The sequence below is a fragment of the Drosophila bipectinata genome, chromosome 3R, assembly GCF_030179905.1.
Source record: "Drosophila bipectinata strain 14024-0381.07 chromosome 3R, DbipHiC1v2, whole genome shotgun sequence".
Lineage (NCBI taxonomy): Eukaryota > Metazoa > Arthropoda > Insecta > Diptera > Drosophilidae > Drosophila > Drosophila bipectinata.
Window position 1 is genome coordinate 4369993 of NC_091739.1, and position 23923 is coordinate 4393915.

The 23923-nt window shown below is 42.6% G+C and overlaps 3 protein-coding genes across 7 annotated transcripts; all 3 read right to left on the reverse strand.

The window, feature by feature from the left end:
• Window positions 1-379: 379 nt before the first annotated feature.
• On the reverse strand, window positions 380-17423 carry PH4alphaEFB (prolyl 4-hydroxylase subunit alpha-1). 4 transcript variants are annotated; one of them, XM_070280987.1, is made up of 10 exons: window positions 11947-11964; window positions 11742-11830; window positions 9071-9254; window positions 4027-4335; window positions 3781-3968; window positions 2031-2200; window positions 1485-1967; window positions 1354-1419; window positions 795-960; window positions 380-722 (listed from the first exon to the last, which is right to left on the reverse strand). In XM_070280987.1, the coding sequence occupies exons 2-10, from the start codon at window positions 11755-11757 to the stop codon at window positions 637-639; spliced, it is 1668 nt and encodes a 555-aa protein (XP_070137088.1). In that variant the 5' UTR covers window positions 11758-11830; window positions 11947-11964; the 3' UTR covers window positions 380-636. The 4 variants fall into 4 exon arrangements, with proteins under 4 accessions (XP_070137088.1, XP_017101134.2, XP_017101135.2 ...); XM_017245645.3 differs by lacking the exons at window positions 11742-11830; window positions 11947-11964 and adding an exon at window positions 17068-17423; XM_017245646.3 differs by lacking the exon at window positions 11742-11830 and having other exon boundaries at window positions 11947-12084.
• Window positions 4678-6862, reverse strand: spdo (sanpodo). The gene is made up of 2 exons (XM_017245644.3): window positions 5348-6862; window positions 4678-5278 (listed from the first exon to the last, which is right to left on the reverse strand). Exons 1-2 carry the CDS (start codon window positions 6683-6685, stop codon window positions 4943-4945), a joined length of 1674 nt encoding a protein of 557 aa, XP_017101133.2. The 5' UTR covers window positions 6686-6862; the 3' UTR covers window positions 4678-4942.
• Window positions 17424-17870: 447 nt separating the features above from the next.
• On the reverse strand, window positions 17871-23631 carry CDase (neutral ceramidase). Of its 2 annotated transcripts, none has more exons than XM_017245712.2 (6): window positions 23565-23631; window positions 20530-20684; window positions 20137-20460; window positions 19201-20073; window positions 18304-18914; window positions 17871-18242 (listed from the first exon to the last, which is right to left on the reverse strand). In XM_017245712.2, the coding sequence occupies exons 2-6, from the start codon at window positions 20656-20658 to the stop codon at window positions 18059-18061; spliced, it is 2121 nt and encodes a 706-aa protein (XP_017101201.2). In that variant the 5' UTR covers window positions 20659-20684; window positions 23565-23631; the 3' UTR covers window positions 17871-18058. The 2 variants fall into 2 exon arrangements, with proteins under 2 accessions (XP_017101201.2, XP_070137789.1); XM_070281688.1 differs by lacking the exon at window positions 23565-23631 and adding an exon at window positions 22264-22928.
• Window positions 23632-23923: the final 292 nt, after the last annotated feature.

Genomic DNA, 23923 nt, shown 5'->3' on the forward strand with positions numbered 1-23923 from the left:
CACCCATGCAAACACACAGATACTCACCCACACAGCAACACGGCTGTACATCCCAGTATCGGTTAACAGGCGATGCAGCTGAAGCTCCTCTTACCGCACTTGATGGATGAGCCCTCCGGCTGATGAATTGCCACCCACTAATCGAACATCACAACCGGATCAGTGGTCTTCACGGCTCTCGATTCGGATTCAAAATTCTCTGTTTTTTTACAGGTTTTTTAAATAGTTAAGTAATTTGAACTTTTGGAAATAAAACTCGGAAAAATAGAAATTCTTAGATGAGTCCACTTATACTATATTGGCTTCGGGCTATTACTGCTAATAGGGCTAAAAAATAATAAACAAAACCCATACGTGCTTTCAATTTCAAACCCATAAGTGCTTTCAATTTCAAATTTATTTCAATTAATTTTTTTTCTACTATTTAAACTAAGAAAATATACAAAAGTAGATAATTTTCGTAAGAGTCTAAGATATAACTAGATAGAATTAGTTCCGGGAACAGAACCGATAAGTAGAAAAGAGTGACGGCCGCCTCCTGGCTAGATGCTGTATTTACATTAGGAATTCGATGGCCAGACGATGGATGAGATTCCGCATTTAAGATTCGTTGCATTTCACTAACTAGACTCCAGTTCAGATGGCATACTCGCCATGATCCTCGCCCATAGAGCAGGGTCTACGGAACTCCTGACCCCGTTCATGGATCCACTTGTTTGACACTGATGGAAAACAATTAAAATGGTTACTCTGGTTCTGCGTTGAGTTTTAAATTGTGTTTGTGCAGGACATACCCCATTTAGTGCCCGTCAGGACAGGACAGGCAGCATGACGTGTCCTCACATCGCCCTCACCATCTCGATGGAGATTCATCCAGAAGGCTGCCGTGCCCTTTTTGGGAAATAGGGCAGTGTGAAGGGAAGTAAAGACGGTGGCACCTCCCTGTTCAACGTCACTCATCTGGAAAAAAGAAAGAAAAAAGTAAAAAACCATAAAATATGTATAAAGTGTTTTCCAACGGAGAGCTTAAATTCAAAAATTTTAGTCTGGACGCACTTCATGTTGAAACACATTAAAACCGTCACATTTTTGTCTATTCCATCTCTTGAATTCAAAGTCCTTAAAGCTTTATCTCCACATATGCATTCAAAAGAGCAAAAAAATGTTTATACAGATGCTTTTGGTTTCCGAATATATTTTTTTTGCTTGTATGCTTTTCCTTTGAAAAGAATGCTTTAAACTCCATGTGTGGATACATATGAGCTTTTCAAATAGTTGCAGCAATAAGAGTTTTCCATTTAAAGGATACTCTTTTAATTGAAGTGAAAATTGGAAATATTAAAATAAACTTACGTAGAACAAAACTGTTGCGATGCGGTTGCCCAGATTGAGGCCCTCAAAGGCGCGTTTTTCCTCTTTCTAAAAAATAAATATATAAAAAATATAATAAAGAAAGAAAATTTAATGTGAAATATTTGGCATACTCGAGCAAAATCAAAGTGCGGTTCGTAATGACCACCGATTCCATAATTGACCACCTGGAGCTCTTCGGCAGAGTCCATGTCCAGACCAGTCATATCCGCCGTTCGCTGCACTACGGTTCCAATCACACGGTTCTCCTCCGTTTTCAGCCAAGCGGACTTGCTAATCCGGTAGTTGGCCGTCTCCAGAGCGCCAGTAACGGAATTTTGTACAGTTGCCCGCCGGAATCGAGGACGTGCCATCCGTTTAATCAATTCAATTTCACTGTCGTACATGGCATCGTGATAGATCACAATGTACGGCTCCTGGTGGGCCTCCTCCAGCTTCAGGGGGCCCAGGCGCAGGAAGGGCACATTGTTGGTTACATAACGACATCGTAGAGGTCTCAGGTCCGCCGGAGATGGCTTTAGTTCGCCACGGCACAACATTTCGTAGGCCTTTCGCTCGGTCAAATCATAGACCGAGGGATCACTTTTGGCCACGGGCTGAAAGTGGATTTCTAGCTGTGAGCGGGAGTGACTTTATTTAAGGGCCTTAATATATCTTACCAAGTCAGACTTAGGCATCTCGTCACTACCATCGTCGCCCTTCATCTTTCTCATTTGCAGCTGGTTGGCTATTTCCTTCTCGTAGAACCTCTTGTTGCCATTGGCCCTTTCGTGGTGTGGCAATAGTTGCAGCAATTCGTTGGTCATGGTCAGAGCCACCTCAATGTTTCCTAAGAAAATAATAAAAAACTATTAATTTAAACAAAAAACATTCGAAGCTCTTAAATGTTAAAGTCATGGTATCTAAATGCAAAATCTTGAACTCTTTAAATAATAATACAACGAGCTTATTAATCCGCCTAATGAGACTTAAAAGCAGCTAAAGAATCCTGAATTGTAAAGCACTTAATACGATTAATATTAAATTCATTACGCTCCTTTATACTCTCATCCTTCATAGAGCTTAAATTTTTTATAAAGCATAAACAGCTCTTCGGAGCCATAAACTGCAGAGTAACTTAAAAAGGGTCAAATTGTTTGAATAAATCATCTGCACATAAGTAAAATACTTTTTTAAGAGTCACTTAAGCCGAGTGGCACAATTAATTCATCAGGGTCAAGTGATGCCCCCAATACTAAGACCCGCCCAAAAGTATGCCACAGTTTCTTTCGCCTTAGTGGTGAATTTGCAACTTTGAAAGTTGCCCGGCACTGACCTCGAACTTTGCCTCGGCAAGGCCATCAAGTCGATGGGATTGTTGCCAAACTTTGCAAGTTGTGCACTTATTTATTCATTTCCGTCCAACAATTTATTCCTGGCCGCCCACTAATAAGTTTGCCTCGGTCAAGGAGTCCTTTAGCTTTAACCTCAACCTCAACCACGACCTTAACTTTTGAGATCCTGTCAGCTACATGAATTTAAATTTGCATCTCCCGACACATGTGTCCCATGACAGAAAGCCTGTCACTTGCCTCGAGGGCGGACCCATTTGTGTTGTTTTTTGTGCCGTTTCTCAACACAATATGGTGGCACTTCCGCCCTGCCTCCGGCACGCCCATAAATCCACACTCTCCAGCAATAGTGGGCGGTGGCTTTTCGGAGAGCACCCACTAAAGATACAGATACGTGTGCTTGGCAACTCCTTGATGAGGGGATAAGAACGGTCTACGGGTGTAATAAGACGTTAATAAACCACACGGGTCCTGGGCCAGGAACGTGCCAGGACCGGGCCGGCTCCTGCCCTCTACGTGATTGCTCTTAGCCACTGCGGCAACATTGTCGCTCTGGCTGCAGATGGCCAACACTTTTTCGCACTTAATGGCAGGCTCTCAGGGCAGGCGACCCAGCCCGGCTACCTGGCCAGGGCAGGTGCAAGTACGTGAAGGGGGGGTTGTTCTAAAATAGCAAGTGGCTGGGGACAGAGTGCAATTTCCTGCAGCCAAATGGACCCTGAAAGTGCCATGCAAACGAGCAAGGACAACAGGGAGAGCGGATAGCGAGCACACTCTAAGAATTTAATTACTCAAATTTAAGTAACAGGCTAGGTACTAGGGGGATTTCTTTCGGGAACTAATTAAAAATGGCAGGGAAATCGGTTTAATAGTGAAAAATAAAAGTACTAAACTATCAAATTATTAAAAACCATATAAGAACATTTAATGAAATTTACATTCTTTTATAAAATGTTGCTTACTTATAAAAATATAAATTTTTTGTAGTCATTTCTTTGAAAAGTTAACCCACACTTTCTTCAAGTGAAATTAACCACTTTAGGGGAAAATACAAAAACCCCGAATATTGGTCACTCACCTTCCTTGTAGGTGGAGAACGCCAGGTACTCAAGGATATCGGCCTTGGTGAAGCTTTTGGTTTGGTTCGAGGGCTCCTCGAGCATTCGGGCCATCGCCTCGTTCATCCAGAGGACTGTGTGATGGTAGTCGTGGTTCACGTACGACTGTCTGCCCAACTCGAAACAGTCATCCGAGGACATCTCCGTGCTGGAAGGCAATAAAGTTAGTGGCAATCCCTGGGATTTCGGGACTGTGCCGCACTCACCTGTACTGTATGCCATTTAGCTTGCCACGGGCTACACTAGAGGTGTCCAGCTGGTAGGTGTCCTGGAGGCGCAGCAAGGCCACTGCCGCTCCATTGAGATCCTCGTCGGAGGGAAACTTAAGGATGTTGCGATACTGGGTAATGTTTTGCACGAACTCGGTGCCCACGTCGTGCTCCATGAGGTTCTCCACCTGTTTCCAGTCGGTGGTCAGGCGCTTGGTGAGTAGGTAAGCATTGATGGGATTTGAGACATAGGCGGTAATGTCACTGGAGGCGTCGGCGTGTTCCCTCTGGTAGTCATCCATTTTGCTGAAAAGTTAAAAGGAGGAGCCAAGTTACCAGACAGTTCACTAAGTGCTTTTTGCTTTCCGCGAACAGAAAATTGCATTCCAGCTGATGGGAAAATGGTCGAAGTTCGAACTTTTCCAGCAAGAATACTTTAAGTCCTTGGGCGGGTAGCTCAAGCTCAGTCTATGCGGTGTTAGTTCAATGTCAATCAATAAGTAAGCAGTTGAAAAAATAACTTAATAAGGCAGGATAATATTTTTAAGCATTGTGTAAAACTTTTCTTCAGCCAGCCAATTATGTACGTTAGACCCTGAGTAATAACCAATTTAATTTGTTCAAAAAATATATTTATTGGGTGCAGATATATTTTTAACTTTCTTAGACTAATACATTTAATAATTTAATAATGAATAACCGTTCTTAGCATACTCTAAGATATTATGATGTAAGTACAACCCACTTATTATTTACAGTCTTTTCAGGGGATGATGAACTTCCTCTCTTTAAAAGTCTAATACTTCTTTTTGGTCTTTTAGCCGTCGGTGTGCCAAGTTTTTATGTTGTTATTGGATCTGGTGTACAACTATTTTAATATTAAATCTCAAGCTTAGTTAATTTTTATTGGGAATTAAACCACATTCACGCGATTATCTGGCGGCGGGCGGTTGCACCAGAGACTTCCCAGCACGCCCAAGCCAATAAACACTACGGTGAAGGTTGATAGCCCAAGGATGACTCCGGAGGTTATGTCGTGGACAGGCAGGCCTGGGAAGGGATCCCAAACAAGGATCACCAGCAGGCCGCAACACTTGAAGAGGCAGAACACGGTCACCAGGATGTAGCCGGATATGTAGCTTCTGTTGGGCAACCATTCGCAGTGACGCGATCTGAATCCGAGGAATCCAAGGCCCACAGCACAGAAGGAGGAGGCCAGGCTGAATTGTAAGAAAAAGGATTTTCCAAACTGTTGAAAGAATAAATAAAATAAGGTCAATAAATAAAGACAGAGGACGCCAGATTAATATTTACTTACGTGAGCAATCATATAGATGGCCAATCCACAATTCATGGTGCTGCCCAAAACCATCATCAGGGAAACAACGGCCAAGGTAATTGTGGCGTTTGCCAGTTTCTGCGGATAGGAGTTGTTGTTCTGGGGCTTTCCCTGGATACTGCTCATGTCCTGATCCCTTTCCTGCTGCTCCTGAACCCTAGGGCTTATGACGGCCATCGAGCGATCTGCAATCTGCAGAGGAGCTGGTTTCACCGTCTCGTAATGCAGTCTCTGGGGCGAAAGTCTATTCTGGCGAAGGGGAAGGGCGGGTGGTCCCGATCCCAACTGGCTGAGCACCTGCTGGCTCTGGTAGATTTGCAACCTGCGCTCCAGCTGCAACTGCTCCAGGTGGGCGGCATTCCGAGGCGTGGAATGGGCCAGCCTCGGAGGCGGCTGCATCTTCCTTGGCGTGACCAGAAGTTCGTGCAGCGCCCTGGTTGCCGCTGCCGCATTTCTCTGCTGCGGCGTAGAAGTCCTGGCTGCGAATTGCTGGGAGATCTCGGTGGTGCTCAGACAGGTCTCTTGCTGCTCCTCCTGGTCCTGCTGTGGCAAATCATCTTCGTCCGCTTCTGTTGGTATCATCGCATACCTGTGGGCACGGCCATTGTGCATTTGGATAATCTCCTGGTTCTCGTCCACCAGCTCCTCGTCTTCGGCAGTGGGCACCATTTGGTATCGCTGGTTGCTGTTCTTATCCACAATCAGAAAGGTTTTACTCCCGAAATCGCTACTGAAAGCGTGTTTGATTGATTGGTTGGGGGCTTGGCTGTTGTTGTTGTTCCGGGTGATGGGTTTCGGGGGCAGATTGATCATGGGCGGCAAGCTGGCAAACTGGGTCTCCTGGTGGGGCTCCTCGTGGAAGGAGTGCGGTTCCTCGTCCTCGTGTATGCCGTACCGCGAGCCATACCGATCTAGATTATCCTGTGATCTGGCCAACCTCTGGGCCGCCTGCCCAGGAACTATAGCATATCTACCAGCTTTGCTGGTGTTCAGCTCCTCCAAGGGAACCAAGGCATACCGGCCACTGGATTGCTGCTGATTGGCCTGCTGTTGTTGGTTTTTTATTTGATGTTGCTGCTGCTGTTGCTGCTGCTGCTGTTGGTACTGCTTCCGCGTCACCGATCGCGTGGACATGCTACGTTGCATTTGGCCTTTTCTAGTCGGTGTGGCGTGTGCCGATCGCGGGGGAGCTGCCCCAAAATTCATTTGCAAGCTCCTATTGTAGATGGACTCTACGTGAGCTGATTTGTTACTGGAAACTGGATAGAATTCACTGTTTTGGCAAAAAGCCGGGTTGGTATAATTGTGATGCGACATGATCGCACTGTACTGGTTTCTATTTGGGTATTCAAGGGCTTTATTTTCACTGACAAGCACTTTTCACTCTCAAGATCGATCCGCTCCGTTCGGCAACTGCGACTCAACTGAACTGAAGGTTCGTTCCAGGCCGCAGCTCCTCAACTTCCAGACTTCCTCCACTTCCTGCGCCGGCGCGCAGTCGAGTGGATCGTGCCCCTCCCCGATCCGCCCTCTCCTCATCCCCGACTCCGGCCCATGTACTAGCTGGTACATAAGACACCCGTAGAACGAACCGCACAATGCCCCGGCTCTGTGTTTGGCGCGTTCCATTAAGCCAGAAACATCTGCTCCTGCCCAAAAACCAAATGAGAGAACGAGGGTTGAAAACCCAGTTCCTAAGACCATGACACCAAATAAGCAGGAGCAGCCGGCATTCATTCGGTTCGGTTTATCAGCGTTTTTAATTCTTATTTACCAACTCATAACTGCAGCGCGCTCCCTTCTGGCTGTTTAATGCTATTTTGATACCTCTTATGTCAGGATGTGTCTAAGGGTATAATGGTCTCTCTATTATTGCTGAAGAAACTTCGCTAGTCAGTTTATTTTTGTTTTGGCTCATACTTGTCAAGTTTTTATTTTAAAAGCCTTTCAGCGTCATACTTCTGAATTAATTCGAATTTATACATTAATATGCACATATCTATGATAATAAAATATCAAAAAGAAACTAGATTATCAAAGCTTCAAATGAATGCAAACAAAAAACTCGGACTATTATATTTATGAAAAACAAATAGTGTTAAAAATAGTCATCTCAATGAAAGCACAAACTATAAATATAATTCTAGATTGGAATGTCTTTTATTTAGAGTCTCGTGACTCCAGGTTTTTTCTGCGTATTTCCTAGGGTATTCCCAAGTCGTTGAAACCTTTGACTTGTTTAGCTAGTTGTTTGTTCAAAAGAAAACCTTCCCCAAAGGCAACCACTCCCCTGCCTTTTTGGTGGCTCAACCGACCGTTACATTTCTCTGGCACAGGAACAAATTCCAAAAACTTGTCCTGCTATTCCGATCGTGGTTTTCATGCAAATGTTAGGCAGTCATACGCATATTGACGTTGCATTGTATATCCCGGCATTTTGGAAGCGCCAGTGGGCCGGTGCGGCGGTGTGTGTTGGCCAACCCAATTGCCTTTCGGCCGGACAGGAGGCTTTGCCACGGGCCACAAAAGCAAATCAGTTTGCGAGGCCAACTGTCAAACGGATTAGCCAGAAATTGCAGCCACTGGCAGCTGGCCAGTTGGAACAGAGAAGCGGCATTAAACAGTAAAACTCACAACTCAAGCAGACGGCACGCGACACAAGCAGATGACTAGAAACTGCATCCAGAAGATACTTAGAGAGAGAGACAGAGAAGAGAGAGAACAGGATACAGATATACGGCAGGGCAATGACAGCCCGCAAGGATAACTTTGGCAGACAGGAGACCAAGACTGAGAGACTGAGGCAGCAGGCTCACAGCTGTCAGCTGTTTGTGAGGATCCTGTCTCGTCCTTTGTTGTGACAAAGCCAGGGGACAGCAACAAGAACACAGATACAGATACAAACACAGCTTGAGATACAAATGCAGATACAAATATAGTGGATACAAACACAAGAACTACCACAGCGCTGCCACATAGATCCTGAGTGCGCCTGGCATTCTGGTATTATTTGATTAGGGGAGTTGTCTCACCACATCCTGCACCTCTCCACTGTTACCTATCGGCTCCCCCATTTCCGCTGTCAGTTGTACATAAGCAAAAGATATGTATCTTGCAGATACGGATGCACATATGCACAAACCTACGTACGGGCGACTAGGTGCCACATACAGTCGTGCAACAGCTGCCCCTCGCACGTGGCAAAAGTAATTACCTCACATGCAGGCGGCTACCTGAACATCTTTTGTATTCGCCTCGAAACTAGATCTCCACATTTGCATAAGAATGGATATTTCTTCTCGATAAATAAAAGGTTTCCAGTACCTCATTACTAAAATAAATTAGTAAGTAACTGCGTCTGCTGCTTTAAACATATTAAATTACAAAATCTAAAGGTTAGCTCTGTGTAATAAATTGAAAGCTTAAAAGCGAAAGGTCAAACACAATTATGATAATTAAAATGGAAAAGGCCATTTTTCTGGCATGTTGGCAAATAATCTAATTAGATATTTGTTTCGTGCTAATTCAGTTATTTGTAAATAAACTTTTACAGAAAGCTAACATAAATGCTAGTTAGTTAGTTAGTAAATGGGGCGTGGGCAAATGCCAGCATGAGTTTATTTTTTTACTAGTTGGGTAATCGAACATATATATGTATACTAAATATGTTACGTATAAAAATTCATTTTAAAAGATACTCACTTTTTGAGAAAATTCAGCTTGTTCTCCTGCTCACGTATATAGCCCTCCAGGTTGGTTATCAGTACGGATTCAGTCTCTAGCAGTTCCTCCATCTCCGCCAAGGCGGTGTACACCTCTGCGCCCACTGATACGACCAGAAGGCTGAGAAGGCCAATCAATCGCCAGTCCGCTGCCATTTTAAAGCCTGCCAAAGAAAAACAGATAGGATACTATGAGAGCCATTTTCCGATAGCTACCAATTTGTAACGAAAATATGTATGGGGATGCTGTGTCCACAAGGGGGCATAGAGGGATGGGCAGATGGGTCGCGTCCATCGATTTTGGCCTTAAATATCCGACCATGTGTAAAGGGAAACCCAAACGAAAGAGAAGCTCTAAGCTCACTGAACCCGAACTCGACTTTCATATTGATTAATATCGCTCCCGACCTAGAAGCGAATCATCCAAACAAAATATTGTTTTTGAAAACCAGCTGTTGCTTGAGTTTGGGCAGTTGGCCATTTATTTTAATGAGCGTTTTTTAATTTGACCTGCCAGCGAGCGGATTGTTTTATGGCGATTGCTTTACTGCGTTCGCAACACGCTGACGATAATAAAACGAGTCCCAGATATACACTTTTGAATACATTCGATGGCACTTTTTCATTACACAGAGAAGCTCTTAAAAAGCGAGTATTTCCTTTGCAATTTAATAGTTTCCTCATTTTTGTTTAAAAAAGTAGAACGCCAAAGTAGCAATTTGAAGAGGTCGTTAAGAGGAGTTATTCAATAACAAGTGTGTACAAACGAGTCTCAGTTTGCCTTGATAACTGAATAAGTACATACATTTGTGTTGATTTGTATATTTTATTTACTAGGCAAACTGCTTTGTATCATCCCCGTGTCTCCGATGAAATATTTACCTTGTTATTGACCCATGTTTTTTAGGCAAAAGTACCTCAATCACTCTCCCGACACCCGACAGGAAACGAGTTTGTTTCCAGTTCCGTTTTTCGAGGCGGGGAATTCATAGATTGCGGCTTAGTTAGCGTGCCAATAAATTTTAATTGATATTAATTAGCTGCGCGCCGTTAACTCGCGTCTTTAAGATAAATGCACGCCGCCAATGCTTTGTGGCACTTAATTTGCATATCGAAGTGGTCGTGGGTGGCCGTCCAACAGGATCCGCTAACCACAAGGATTATGGGATACTCAGGCGGTTTGAGTTGAAGGGCATTGAATAATTAATCAACATTAATTTATTTTCCACCGCCAAGTCAGACTGGTAGTTGGGAAGGTAATTGCTCACATTAATCACACAGTCTTTCAGATGAGCTCTGTTATTAATTCGCGGCATTTCGGCCAACAGTCACAACACTTTTTGGCCAGAATTATGGATGCTCTTAGCTGCGGCGGTTTATGTCAGCTAACATGTGTTAAGCGGACAGAGCTGTCAGCAAATATTAAATAATCTCGCCCAGTTTAATGGCCCAACCGGTTGAAGTCCCCGCCAAACCCCGGCACGTACACGTATCTATTCCAATTTCCATTTCTAGTTGGAGTTTCGGGCAGTCTGATCAGAACGAGGGCATGTTTCTGCTCGGACAGCCATTAAATTTTACGATTCCAGCTCGAACATTTACCATCCAGTTTCTACGTATGCTTTTCGGAATTTTCGTCTCTAGTTTTAGATGAAGATAGACCACTTCTCACTAATTTGGCCCTGCATCTCTTGGAGAACGATTAATTGGGGTTCAAAGAACTCCCCGTTAGATATGCAAATGTATCCCACAGATACGCGTCGCTGCAGCGGCAAACAAAACAGAACATTTCATTGTGAGTGATGACCAAACGTTTAACGGTACTTTCGCTCTTTCCTCCTCATCATTACACAATCAGAGTTATTGAAATGCAAATATTATTTCATCCAGATGAATGGGACACACATATTTCCCCGTTCCTTCTGCATTTCGTGCAAATGAGTTCAGCGACCTCTCTGGCGATCGCTTCGCACTGACCCTTTTCATTCCATCGAAACGGCCATAAAGTGTGGACCGAATACTTGTGTTTTAATTTGCAAGAATTTCAGTGCAACAAACGGAATGTTTGTTGCCATGGCTTGCACCATTTGGCCCAAAGAATTCCAGCTGGAGGAAGCGACCACCCATTTGCAAGTTGCTAAAGTAAGGTGTGCTTTATGAGCTGTGCGTGGGAGCTATTAAAGATATGTGAAGATATGCAAATAAAATGCTGAAACTTTTACAGGAATGTCAAATAATAAATAGACTACCGCTTGAACTTTATTAATAAATGCTTAATAAAAAAGTATTAGTTGATCTTTGCACCTTTTAATTCTCTTAATTTAAATGTTATCTTCGCTAAGTGAAGGCATTAAAATAATCTCAACTATAACTGTCAGCTTTTTTTGTTCTTAAAATTAATTTTTGAATTTATCCCCATCTTATTAAGATATGCTGTTTAATGAACGTGATTAGATTCAATTTAATCCAATAAATATAACATTTTACGAGCTCATCCCAAACTGGTGTAGTTAGCACATTACCCTGTTGTCGAACCTAAAAAAAAATAATGCAATAAAACTACCTACAGGTATATTTGTGTGAATTTTTTATGCAGAAGCACCTGCCAAGTTGTCTGGACACACAATGCCACCCGATACTGGATTACTCACTTTTCTGGTCGATCATATTGATGGCCCCAATAAAGTCGAAATGTCGTTTTTGTCAGAGAGCGGAATACAAACACAGTTCGGTTTTAAACCTCCAATAAGTATATGCAAAATGCCAAAATTATCAATATTGAGCACACAAAGAGTCCGGCACCACAACACAAATAATTTAGATTATTTGGGGAAAATGTCAGAAAGCTTTAATTACCATAGACTCTGAAGTAGCCAACTGCGGCCGGAACTGGGCCCAGAGATGTCAGAACAAAGCTGAAATTTGATTTTACTTTAAATAATTGGCAGTAAATTACAAACGGCAGCCAGGTGGAAAAGTGCTGCAAGTTGATATGGTTACGGAAATTAAGGCATAACCGAGATAAATTCGATTTTAGACATTTAATATGCATCAAGGGTGGCTGGCCACTGGGACACAGTTGCGGTGAAAATAATAATCCAACTATGATGGATTATATGGAATTTTTGGTAGAAGGTATGGCAGGAGAAGGCATATTCTATGGCTGTACTGGTAGTAGGGTTTAAAAAAAAATGTTGCAATTTTCTATGATACAACATAATTTTCCATCTCATCTCCACTTCTGGTTAGTTAGGCAAACTAATCTCCCAATCAATTTTCATTCACGCCTCATCATTCTCCACCTGCCCACTTCACCACGTTTGCAGTGGAAGTTGTGGTGCTGTAATGAAATGGACTTTCATCATCGTCGGATTGCATTTTCCACAAGGGCCACGCCTCGTTTTCACAGTCCGCCTCCCGTCCGGAAAGTCGATGCAACAAAAATCCAATAGACAGACGCAACCGGAGAGCCTCTGAATAGGTGGCTCAGCAATTTTTGGCTTGCGTGCTGCACTTTTTCGTATTCTTTGTACTTTATGCAACCCAGCAACAATTTCGATTGCGGCCAGTGGAAGCTTCTGCCCGCCACCCGTCTCCCTTTTCGGGGTTTCGGTTTGAATGCACTTCTCCGAAAGCCGAGGAGGAAAAGTTGGGTGAACTGAAAATTAATTTTCTGCCGGCTTTTGTTCAACAATTTTTGTTATCTTGCGCGCTCGCCTGCAATTAAGTTATGAAATACATACTTTTTTCGCAAAACGCTGACTAAGCACATCGGACGACCCACTGACTTACAGAAGGTTCAATGGTTGGCTGGTTTGCTGACAGCAGGCACGGATCCAGATACGTTTGTGTGGGGCGACAGCGCCGTCTAACACATAAAGCTTGCCACCTATCTGGCCAGTCAGCAACTATTTCCCACCTGCGGGACAAAATCATTGTCCTTGTTGTCACAGTAAAAAATTGTTACCCAGGATGACCTACTTTGAGTTTCCAAATTGAAATGTACAATTTTTTGTATAACTTTAGTCAGGAAAACTTTACAATCGAAATGAAACTAAATTATTTTGTTTATTTTTGCAAGAAAACTTTGGCAAATTTTCCACTGTGGCACCTGGCAGCCCCCATGATAAAACCTATCTTATTGTTAGCTACATTTTTCCCAGCTCCCCCACATCCTTCCTGCTGATCTGCGACACTCTTGCTCAGATGAAACTGTCAACAACTGCCACAAATTCTATAAATGCAACGGCACAATTTGAGCCGACACGACATCATTATTCAGAAGCAAATGTTACAGGTAGACAGACACACCTTGTTGGGGGTGTTTGGGTTCTGTGTGAAGCACACAGAGCTTGGGCAAGGCCGATTGGCAGGTTCCTGGCCGGGCTATCTGTCTCGCTCCGTTGTGGCCCCCAACAAATGTCGTCCATCAATTTTATGACCAGCCAAGGGGTCGCGGAAGCTGCTGAAGCGACTCCAAGTTTTAGATGGACGGGGCCACGACTATAACTCATCCACCAGTAGCCGGCACCACCGACATTTATGAGCCACCAAAAACACACTAACTGTGCATTCGCAGCCAATTCGGAACTCAACCGATGGGCACTGGAAAAAAGTGTGTGTTTTATCTCTAACCTTAAAAATGTTCAGGTGACAAATGAATCTGATTAAAAATTGCAAACGTTTATAAATGCGAGTTTTCGATTCAATAAAGAAATCAGCTTTAAAGCAAGTTTCTTGCGTAGATGCAGTATAGTTAAGCTTTTAATTAATAATCTTCATTATGGCTAAGTTCCATATTAAAGTCTCAATAATATTGAAATGAGATTTAAATAAATAATAAATTGCAAAATGAACCTTAAGTAGTTTTAAATGCCACTCCGAAATATAAATACATTTTGTGGGATTTGATTGACGAAAGAATTGGAAATCAGAATGACTTTATAAACTAGTTTCTCTGAATTAATTTGTTGCTCAGTTTGGGTGGAGCAGATGTCCTATTAAAATGCATAGAAACTTTAAATAGAAAGGAAACTTTTCAACAAATATTTTTAAATTAAAAATTCAAAGATATATTTTCTGGTAGTGCCGTATTTAACTTTTTCAATGCTTGCTCTTTGTGGTATGGCATTTTCGTGCTGGTGGATATTGTGGTCCTAGACCACGATGCCTCTTTGGGCCAGTGTCTGTTAATGTGGCACGAAGTCGCCAAACTACTCCCACCGAAGTCTGCCAGCTGCTAAATGTCAGACCCCTGATCCCCGCCAGCTGACCTTCTGCACTCCAAAAAAAAGCTTCTTCATTTTCTGAGTCTGCTGTGACATTTGCCAATTCGGAATTTGCGATGGGTAAGGCTTCCTCTCATGTCCAAAACTCCCCCTTTGGGGACCCTCCTCTTTTCCATTAGGTATGACCAATTTGCGTGGCTATACTCGTCGATCGAATGCATAATTAAAATCGCATCGAATTGACGGCACTCTTGTGATTTCTGCTTGGCACTGTAATTTGATTCCGAGTTTGTCTCTAATTCACTGACTTAATGGGCCTCGTTAGACGCGCCTCGTCCACAACCGCTTCACTTCATCATCTCCATTCGCTTTAAAGTCATCATCAGTCTAAGAAACTTTGCCCTAACCCCAGCGTTGGGGTCTCTCCACTTTCCTGAGAAAAATAAACAGAGAATAAATTCTGAGCGGGAAAATCATGGTCTAGTTTGTGCAAATTATGCAAACAATTTGGTTAAGTGTAATTGAGTTGGCCTGGCCAACAGCCACATGTTGCAGTGCTCCTTGAAGTCCGACCCTGGGGTAATGTGATTTTCAGACTGCTGGCAGAAGTTCTACTGCCAGACGTACGACATCCACATCGAAGCAAAAACTTTTCAATTCCATAAGCGTTAATTTGATTGCCCCAAGTTTTGCTTGAGGGCACAACTCAACCCTTAGGCCAGAGCACTTCAAAAATGGGGGATAAACATTAAAATATGAAATATTGGCTCTTAAATTGGAGATCAAAAGTAATGAATTTTAAGCGGTGGCAGTGGAGACTATAAGAGTCATATACTCTTACATTATTAGACTATTAGAATCGTAAATTATTTTTCTCTGTGCCTGAAAAATTGTCATCGCATTAAACTTTCAGTGGAGATGAGACCAGCAGAAAGGAAGGAAGGACTAGGAATAATTCATGCACACCCAGCCAGTTTTCTAATTAGTAATGAATGACAAATGTTCGCAGATCGCCCCCAACCAGTTCGTGCCCCCAAAAGTCCCACCCCCTGTCAATGCCAGACAGATGAAGTCACGGAGCGTGTGCACACATAAATTTTACAATTCACCTTGAAAATGTAAGCATAAACGGCGTCCCAAATGGAAATCGCAATCCAAACCGGTTGAAAGTCCACATCGAAGCATCATAAAAAGGCAAAAGATGAGCTCGGGAAAAAAGTGGGAAAAACTGGGCCAGATCAAGGGAGGACGAGGCGAAGGGGGGCAATTAGCCAGACAAGGAAGTGGGTAAATGTCCTCACTTTCATTGCATTCGACACACGACTGGAATTGGCAAGAGAGCGACTTTCGTTTTCAAATCCATCTCTATTAGCGGACAGCCGCCACCTTGCCAACCGGTTGCCATTGCCGGTCTAATTAGCAAGCAAATATTGACCAAATGCTGGACTGATCAAATCGTCTCAGCAATAATCCCGAAAGCCGAAAAAGGCGAAAGGGGAACGAACCGAACCGGAGGGTGGCTGAATTATAAATTTCATAAATTAACGCCGGCTAAATCGTAAGTTAATTGAAGCTATTGAAGTCGCTTGCCCAATTTATTTTTGTGTATAGCATTTAAGCATTAATCATTCGAAAAAATCTAATTGGAGAAATGCGCTCAATTAACTAGGCTATTAATTTGAAAAATTGGGCAATAATAACAAATTTGTATTTATTTATATGTTTTGAATAGAAAGGAAGTTAATTTTTTTATTTTAAAGACTAATTGTTAGTATTAAACAATTGTTATATAAATTTTATTTCGATTAAATAATTTCATTTTTAAATATCACCCAGAGAAGGGAAATTTCAAGCACAGGAAACTAAAGAGTGGGTTGTGTCTCGGCTAGAGAGAGGACATTCTGTCCTTAGAGAATATACTCACTTTTGGCCAATAATTAATATCAGTAAGAGCTGCTAAATCTTTTTTAAATAATATAACCATAGAAAATAATTTAAATAAATTTAAAAAAAGTATAAAAATAAGGATCTTAACAAAAATATCCTTTTTTCATATAGTTGGCAATACTTTAGGGGTCCTAGAACCACTTCCAGTACTAGTTCTCTTTTAGGGGATGAATCTTATTCCAGAAACGCATTCCAGAAAACAGAAGCACAACAACAGAGAGCGAGAAGATGAAGTGCAGACGATGAAACGCAACCAAAACAAATGCCGACAATTGACTACGTGACTGAGGCGACTTCCTCCTAACTGCCCCCCAAATCCCGATCCCGATCCCGATGCCCCCACTATTATATAAACAGACCCGGACTGATGTGGCAAAGATGTATGCTCGTCTAGGCATAGAAATATTTTTCGAGTCCAGATATTTAGTGCCTTATCGCCAGTCGGGGGGCAGAAGCATCTGTATGGAAATGAGGTTTAGTGGAGAGGCGCAGGGAAAGGGGCGTGCTCAGCGGTCAATTGAGTAGCTGACCATGTGGTGACAACAAGTGCATACACACACAAGCTCGCATACCCATACCAGACCCGCCGGGTTGTATGGAAAAAATCCCATCCCGTCGCCGAGAATTTCTCTCTAATCAAAATCGAATATTCAATTTAGTTGCCCCACTTTCCGGCATTTCTATTCGATTCAAAGGCCCAGTGTTTTATTTCAGTGTTATCAGTGCAAGACGGAAGCTGTGAAACACGTCAGTAGTTCTTGGTTTCTTCTAGAAAAAGTACCTCTCGGATGCCCCAACTTACCCTGTGAACTTGTTGCTGAAGAGTGACGAATATCGGGTCCAATCACCTGAGACGTTCTTTGTTTACAGGCTCTCAAAGTAAGGGACAGCTAACCACACACCCCGATTGCATTGCACGCCAGCACTGCGTATCTCACAGATACATTCGCACTCTTAGCCTAGGAACCAAATAAATAGGAATTGCACTAGCACCCACGATTTGCGTATCTTTGGGATATTTTTGTTCGGTCCTGATTCTGATTTCTTTCTCTCCCACGATTTTCTTTTTGAATTTCGTTTGGTTTTTAGTTTTGACTTTTTCGAGCTTTAAAACCACAACACTGCGTCCGCGCGTTGAGCAAAACCGAATGGAACTGGTGTTGTTGCCGCCTCGGCCACTCGTAGATAAAGATACATTTCCAGGCCCACAGCGAGAGAGTATCTGAGAGTGCGTGTTTTCTGGTTTTTGTTTTGGATTGTGTTTCTTGGAGCTGGAAATTTCAAAGATACTGAGAGAACGCGAGAGTCAAACACCTACACTCCACAATCGAAAAGATACATTCCACTCTCTTTTGTGGATCGCATTCGAACAGCTGTTTTTTGTGTACAAAAAAGTATGGCGGGTTATTTGAATTCGGTATACAACTAAATATTCCATTGAGAATGCCATCTAATATTGTCAAACCTTAAAAATGGATCTAATATAAGCTTTACATAAAATATGGCTGTGCAATCTAAATAGTAATATTATATCGCAAGAAGCGATTCGGGTTTTAAACTTTTTTTTGGCTTTCTTATCCCATTTTAAATAAAACAACTTCAAACTTAGTTTCAACAAAATTTGGCATCTTTTTTATTCGCAATCTGCAAAAATAAAGCTTTTCCTCTCACTTACAAATGGTAAATAAATACATGGAATCAGTGTTGGATTTTCATTTTGATGGGCCAAAATATTTTTGGCCAGGAATATTTAAATGGGACAAACTCTCTATCGGGGTTGTCTTAATTTACACCTAATCCTCCTTCACGGTGAAGGAATGCGACAGACCCTCGTAGGGATACTTTCCGCCGAGGATGTACTTGTACTCTCCCGAATGCCGGATGCGGTACTCTCCAGGAAGTGTTTGCGGACTAATGTCCCAGTAGATATCTAGCTCACTGAAGCCTAGAATGGTGTTGGTACGGTGCCAGATCATTCTGAAATTAAAATAAAAATCAGTATCTAAGATTAAAAAAAGAGCTGCCAGACCCTGGTTACCTCGTTTCCCAGCTGGCATCCGTGTAGGCCACCTTCCAGCGATCCTCATTAATTTTTCGCTCCACAGTGAAGTATGTTTTTTCGGTGAAAAGGTTGTTGCGAGGATTTCCAGATATGTAGGTGACCTTTACGGTTTCATTGATTCCGTACTCCTTGTTAGGCTGCGACTTGACGTAACCGAAATCGGTATTGATGGGATGTCCGTCGAAGAGGACTCCAGTGTTCAGGGACAACATCACATCGTTCATGTAAGGCGGACTTGGACCCGGCTCGACGGTCTCGTTCTTCATCATCGCCTTGGTCAATCGCTCAAAAACATCCATGTAGATGGAGTGGGTGTGTGGTCCGAAGATGGTGGATGCGGCTTCGTAACGCTGGGCCTGGTACTCCTCCGGGGTGACGGTGTAACTCGTGTAGATGTTGGTCAGTCCGGCGATGATCACCTCGGGCTCGATACCGGATATGGCTTCGGCAGCAGCGCGAATTTGATTTCTTAGACGTCTTCCGGCCATTGTGGTAAACTCGCAGGGAACTGCGGCAATGATAACGTCTCCTATTTTCAGCAACTGATCGGACACAATTTTTGGCTGCCACTCGTAAGGGAAGGTGGCCTGAAATTTAAAAATAGTAAAGATTTATAATAAAAACTAACAAAACTAAAATATCTCATAAAAAATGTAAACATTAAATTTATAAAAAAGTAAAGTTTCAAAAACTTAGAAACCTTAATATTCAAGTGCATTTTTTGGGTCAAAGTTTGAGGTGAACGTTGAAAGTGGGGCTATTATTTATTTCAGGGACAACATTTAAATGGAAAAATTTAATTTTTAAAACTGATATAATTAAGAAAATAACACAAAACCCCTTTATTTAAAACAAACCTAATTCAAAACTTACCCTGCCAGTGGCCAAAAGAATGGGCTTTGGTTCATGGCACTTGATATCCTCCTGGGTTGGGGCGGCTATGAAATCCCTCACGAAGTTCCACATGGCATTGTCTGTGGTGGTGCCCTGTTCAAAACTAAAGGCTCCTGGTCCGTCGGTGGTACCAGCAGCAAAACTGTAACCCATAGCGGGCTGACATCCACGGATCTTGTCGATTTTCCGGCTCAAAGGATTGTAGGTACTTCCATTGTAGTTGGGCATGTCCACGAACTGATGAATGAAGCGAACATCTCCAGTGACCTCGCGGGCCTTGGTCTCCGTCTCCTGACTATTGTCGGCCAGCAAACGGAGAGCAGCATCGGCTAACCTTTGACCCAGGATCTGGGTGCTCTCAAACATATCCTTACCGGGACCGGAGGCGAAGCAATCTCCTTCACCGGCAGGACAACGGGAGCTGAGCAGATCACATTCATTGCCAGAAATAGAACACTTAGGACCCATTATGTTGGGCGAGACATCCCCGAGGTTGGAAGAGCAGAAGGAGCCTACGAACTTTCCCTTGCCAGGCATCTTGTTCGGATTGTACTCCTTTTCAAGGAGGAGGGCAGCATATCCCACGTTGTCGCTGGTCACCAGTTTGTTGGTGTTGTTCATCGAGGTGGCATGGACGGCATACCAGTTAAATGCTCCCAGCAAATTGTTATCCAAGTCCACAAACTTCAACTGGGTCAGGGTCTTATCCGTATCGTGCTCGTACTGAGCACGCTCCTCGGCGGGATTTCTCAGATAGGAGGAGGGTGAGCGGTTGATGTTTACATTCAAGACAGTGGTTTTGGAAAGGAAAATCCTACCATTAACCAGGTTGTCGGTGGCTCTCTTGATGCTCTAAATGGGCGTTAAAAAAACGTATAATTTAAAGATACTAAAAAGCAAGAATCACCAACTCACCAAGTACAAGCCCTGGGCCATTGTCTCGAAGGTTTGGGGAACAAAGCCCAGAATGGAGATATCGTAGAGCAAGTGCATCAAGAATCCACCAGGAGCACCGTGGGTGTGGGTGCCACTCAGGGCCACATTCTCGGTGGTGTAGATATTGCCATAACGTGCCTGTAGACGCTTCACCACCTCCCTCTTCAGGCCATAGCCCATCATGCCGCAGTCGGCACTCACAAAGGCCACTCGGTTGCCGTTCTCGTCCTCCACCACAAAGGCTCGGGCGAAGACTCGGGTGTGGATGCCCCGGCCAATTTGTTTAATATTGGCATAGCCCATCTGTTTATAAAGAAATTTGTTTATAAGTAACTTGCCAATAATGGATATTGCGTAAGGTCATAAACTCACAAAATTAATTTCCACAGAAGGTCCTGTGATGTCAGCTCGGCCCACGCCCACTTTGTAGGTTGCAGAGGCCAAACCACAAATGGAACTTAGGGCTAATAAAGCCAAGAAGACAATCTTGTTAAACGCCATCTTGGTGCTCAACTGTTAACTTTAATCTGGAAGAAGAAAACAATTTTAAATTATAAAATATCTAGCATTAGTTAAATAATTTATAAAAAATGATCATGTTTGCCCAACCATAAACTAGCCACTTATTTCTAATGACATGGTTCAGATTAATAGATCATGTTTTAGAAACTCAATTAAACAACCATTATCTTTGACATGAATTTTGAACAATTAACAATATTAAGTAAATTGTTATAGATTTTATAATCATTCCTCTAGTGTCTGTCTATTTTCAAAAATACCGTAAAATAATGAATAAATTAAAACTGAATTTTAAATGGTGATAATAAACCTGCTTAACATAATTTGACAATATTTCTCACGTTTATTAAAGTGCTTAAACGTCCAGTTGTTTTATAAAAACTTAATACAGATTGATTTTGAAAATTAATCTTTTATAGGATTCCCCCCAGTTCTGAACAATGGCAACGTATTTGTGAAATCTTTTCATTTATTCAAAGTCTCAGAAATCAGCAATCCCTCATTCGTATTTGGCAATCGAAGCGTAGATTGCAAATATCTGACGAAAGCAATCGATTCGAAATGACAACTGGACAGCTGGATCCACTTGGCCATCATCTATTAATTGGCCACAGCGGACAAATGCAAATTCCCCCCTCCCGCTTGCAGTTGGCAATCGCTCGAATGGGATCAACGTTGGGTGGGGTGTGACCTCCAGCAGACTTATTGACAACGAGCCAGCGACAATAGCAGCAACAACATCAAGCCGAGTAACAATAACAATAATAATAATAACAATAATGTCAAAAGCAAACAGCCGACCCGCAGCCGGGGGATCTCTTATCAGACTGTCTCCGGAACCGGTTTTTATCAGTTGCGAAACACAAAGCGGCTTCTTCAGTGGCTTATAGGCCATCATACAGTAGCGGTCATAAAAGTAGTAAGTATTTAAATCCAAATAATAAGGAAGAAATTAATAAAAAGATCCAAATTTTAGGTATTCCATTCATGTACTAGTCTAATGGAAATTTCAGAAGCTATCATAGCCACATCCATTGTATCTCTTGAAAGCCAATACCAGTGGGGTTTTCCATACACCCCCATAAACAACGCCTTCCTTCCTTTGTATCAACTAACTTCCCTTGTCTTTTTTTCGAAGCGAAGTGATGAATCGACTTCTTTTGTATGCAGACTGGAGCTTCGCCTAGAACTCTCTGGTTTCCCTAAAAAAGGCGTTAAATTGGAAATCGAGTGGGCGAGTGTCGTGCATGTAAAGCAGCTTGTGATTCCTTGCTCCCCCAAAAGACCCCCTGACCACACACTTTGCATAATTTACACACAACAGCGAGCTGACATTGAAAACGAAAATTAAATAAATATGCTCGGATCGGGCATCGGACAGGCGGTAAAAAAAAACTAAAAAGCTATAACATTTATGCGGCCAAACCATCTGCTGCAGGGCCATCGCAAAAGATACAGATACCGATACAAATGGCTGTGTAAACACGTAAATTTTGTGCGGATTTCGATGCGGGGTTTCAGTTTCAGGTCTTCAGATACTTTTGCAATCGCCTAGAGGCTCGAAAATGTAACACACACTTACACGCTGCTAGGTAGAGATACTGCAAAAGTATCTCTTGGATACAGGCCGCCAAACGCTGATCGCCGGACAACGCGCCAATTGAGCAAATTACAGAAGATTTCGGTTGATGAGCCTTTTATACGCTTCGCACTTAATGCGGTCCATACAGAGGTAATATACGCTATACGTGGGTATCTCTTCGTTGAGGTCACTTGCACTGATTTAGGGATGCTTGGACTTGTTTTTTGGGGGTTATGCAATAAGGCAGCTCCTTGACAACGGCCAACTTGTTCACTCGCCAGTTCATCTGCTCAAAGCCAAACTCCGAGCTGGTCTAAATTGAGTTTTAACGCGGTGTAGCGGTTTAATTATAGCGAGCTTATCACACGCCAAATTAAAGTTAATTCGATGTAATTAACTGCCCGGCAATGTGCTGCATTTGCAGTTGCGATTCGGGGCTTGTCGATGCCGAAAACTGATTTCAAAACATGCTGGGCACTACTCTGTTTGTGTCTTTTCTGTATTTATTTATTTATCTTTCCACGAAGGCGACACTTTGCTTCCCCCGCCCCGACAAAAAACACAAATGAAACCATTCAAAACGAAACTATCTCAACCGAACCCAAAACCGAGATCCGTGGGATTGTCGCCCGCTTTGCGCCCAAGCTGGCACTCGACTGAAAACTGATCGAGCTGGAAGCCAAACTCAATCCGCGGCTCAATCCGAGCTCAGTTCCCTCTCTTTTATCGCATTTATTTTTGTTCGCTTTTCGGCGTCTACATCTGTGAATGGGTTTTTTGGTTTTCGGCTTTTATTTATTCTCTTTTTTTTTGGCTAGTTGCGGGCGTACGTGCAATCAATCCCTCAGTTGGTCACTTTCCCAAGCGGTCAATCATGGTTTTTCAATCTCTGAAGACCACTTAGCTTACAAATTTTAGCAAAAAATTTACTATGTTTAACAAGCTTACAAGCCCTAAACAATGGGCTTAAACAGGGAGAAATTTTCTTTCATTTCTACAATTTTAAACGTCAATTCAAAAATGATAACTATCTAATTTTAATAACTCATTGAGCTCTTGACTCTGTCCAATATTGCCACCTGCACTGTATCTAGGTTTTGCCCGATCTGCATGCCTTAAATAATCCGGCGATAACTTATCATATCGCTTCGTTAGTTTCCGCAGATCAGTGGCGTTAGATTGGGCCACTTAGTGCTAATACCCTTGGGTAAACAAGTGTGCACTTTGACCCCCGCAAACAACAGATATTCGCACTTTTGGATCGCCAATATTTAAACTGCTAATTGCCTGATATTTGACTTACCCCAGAGAAACAGATGCCCGGCTGGCCAGGAGGAGTCGCAATGGCTTCCTTTTCGTTCAGACCACGCGCTGCTACTGAATGAACGGGCAAAAGATTTCCACAATCGATCCGCCAAGGGGTCTTTTAAATAGCCACTTTGATTATTACCAACTATCGCTGTGTTATTAAGTGTACTACCAAGATTAACCGTGTTTTATTTGCCGAGATACGGATTAGGTTACGTGCAATTGATAGGAAGAATTATTGTTATACTTTTCACAAATTTAAATTTGCAACGCATTATTAAAAGGCTTTTATTTCGCTTTTGGGTATATATATAAGCTGGTCATATAAAAAGGTCATTTGTTTGTAAACGGTTT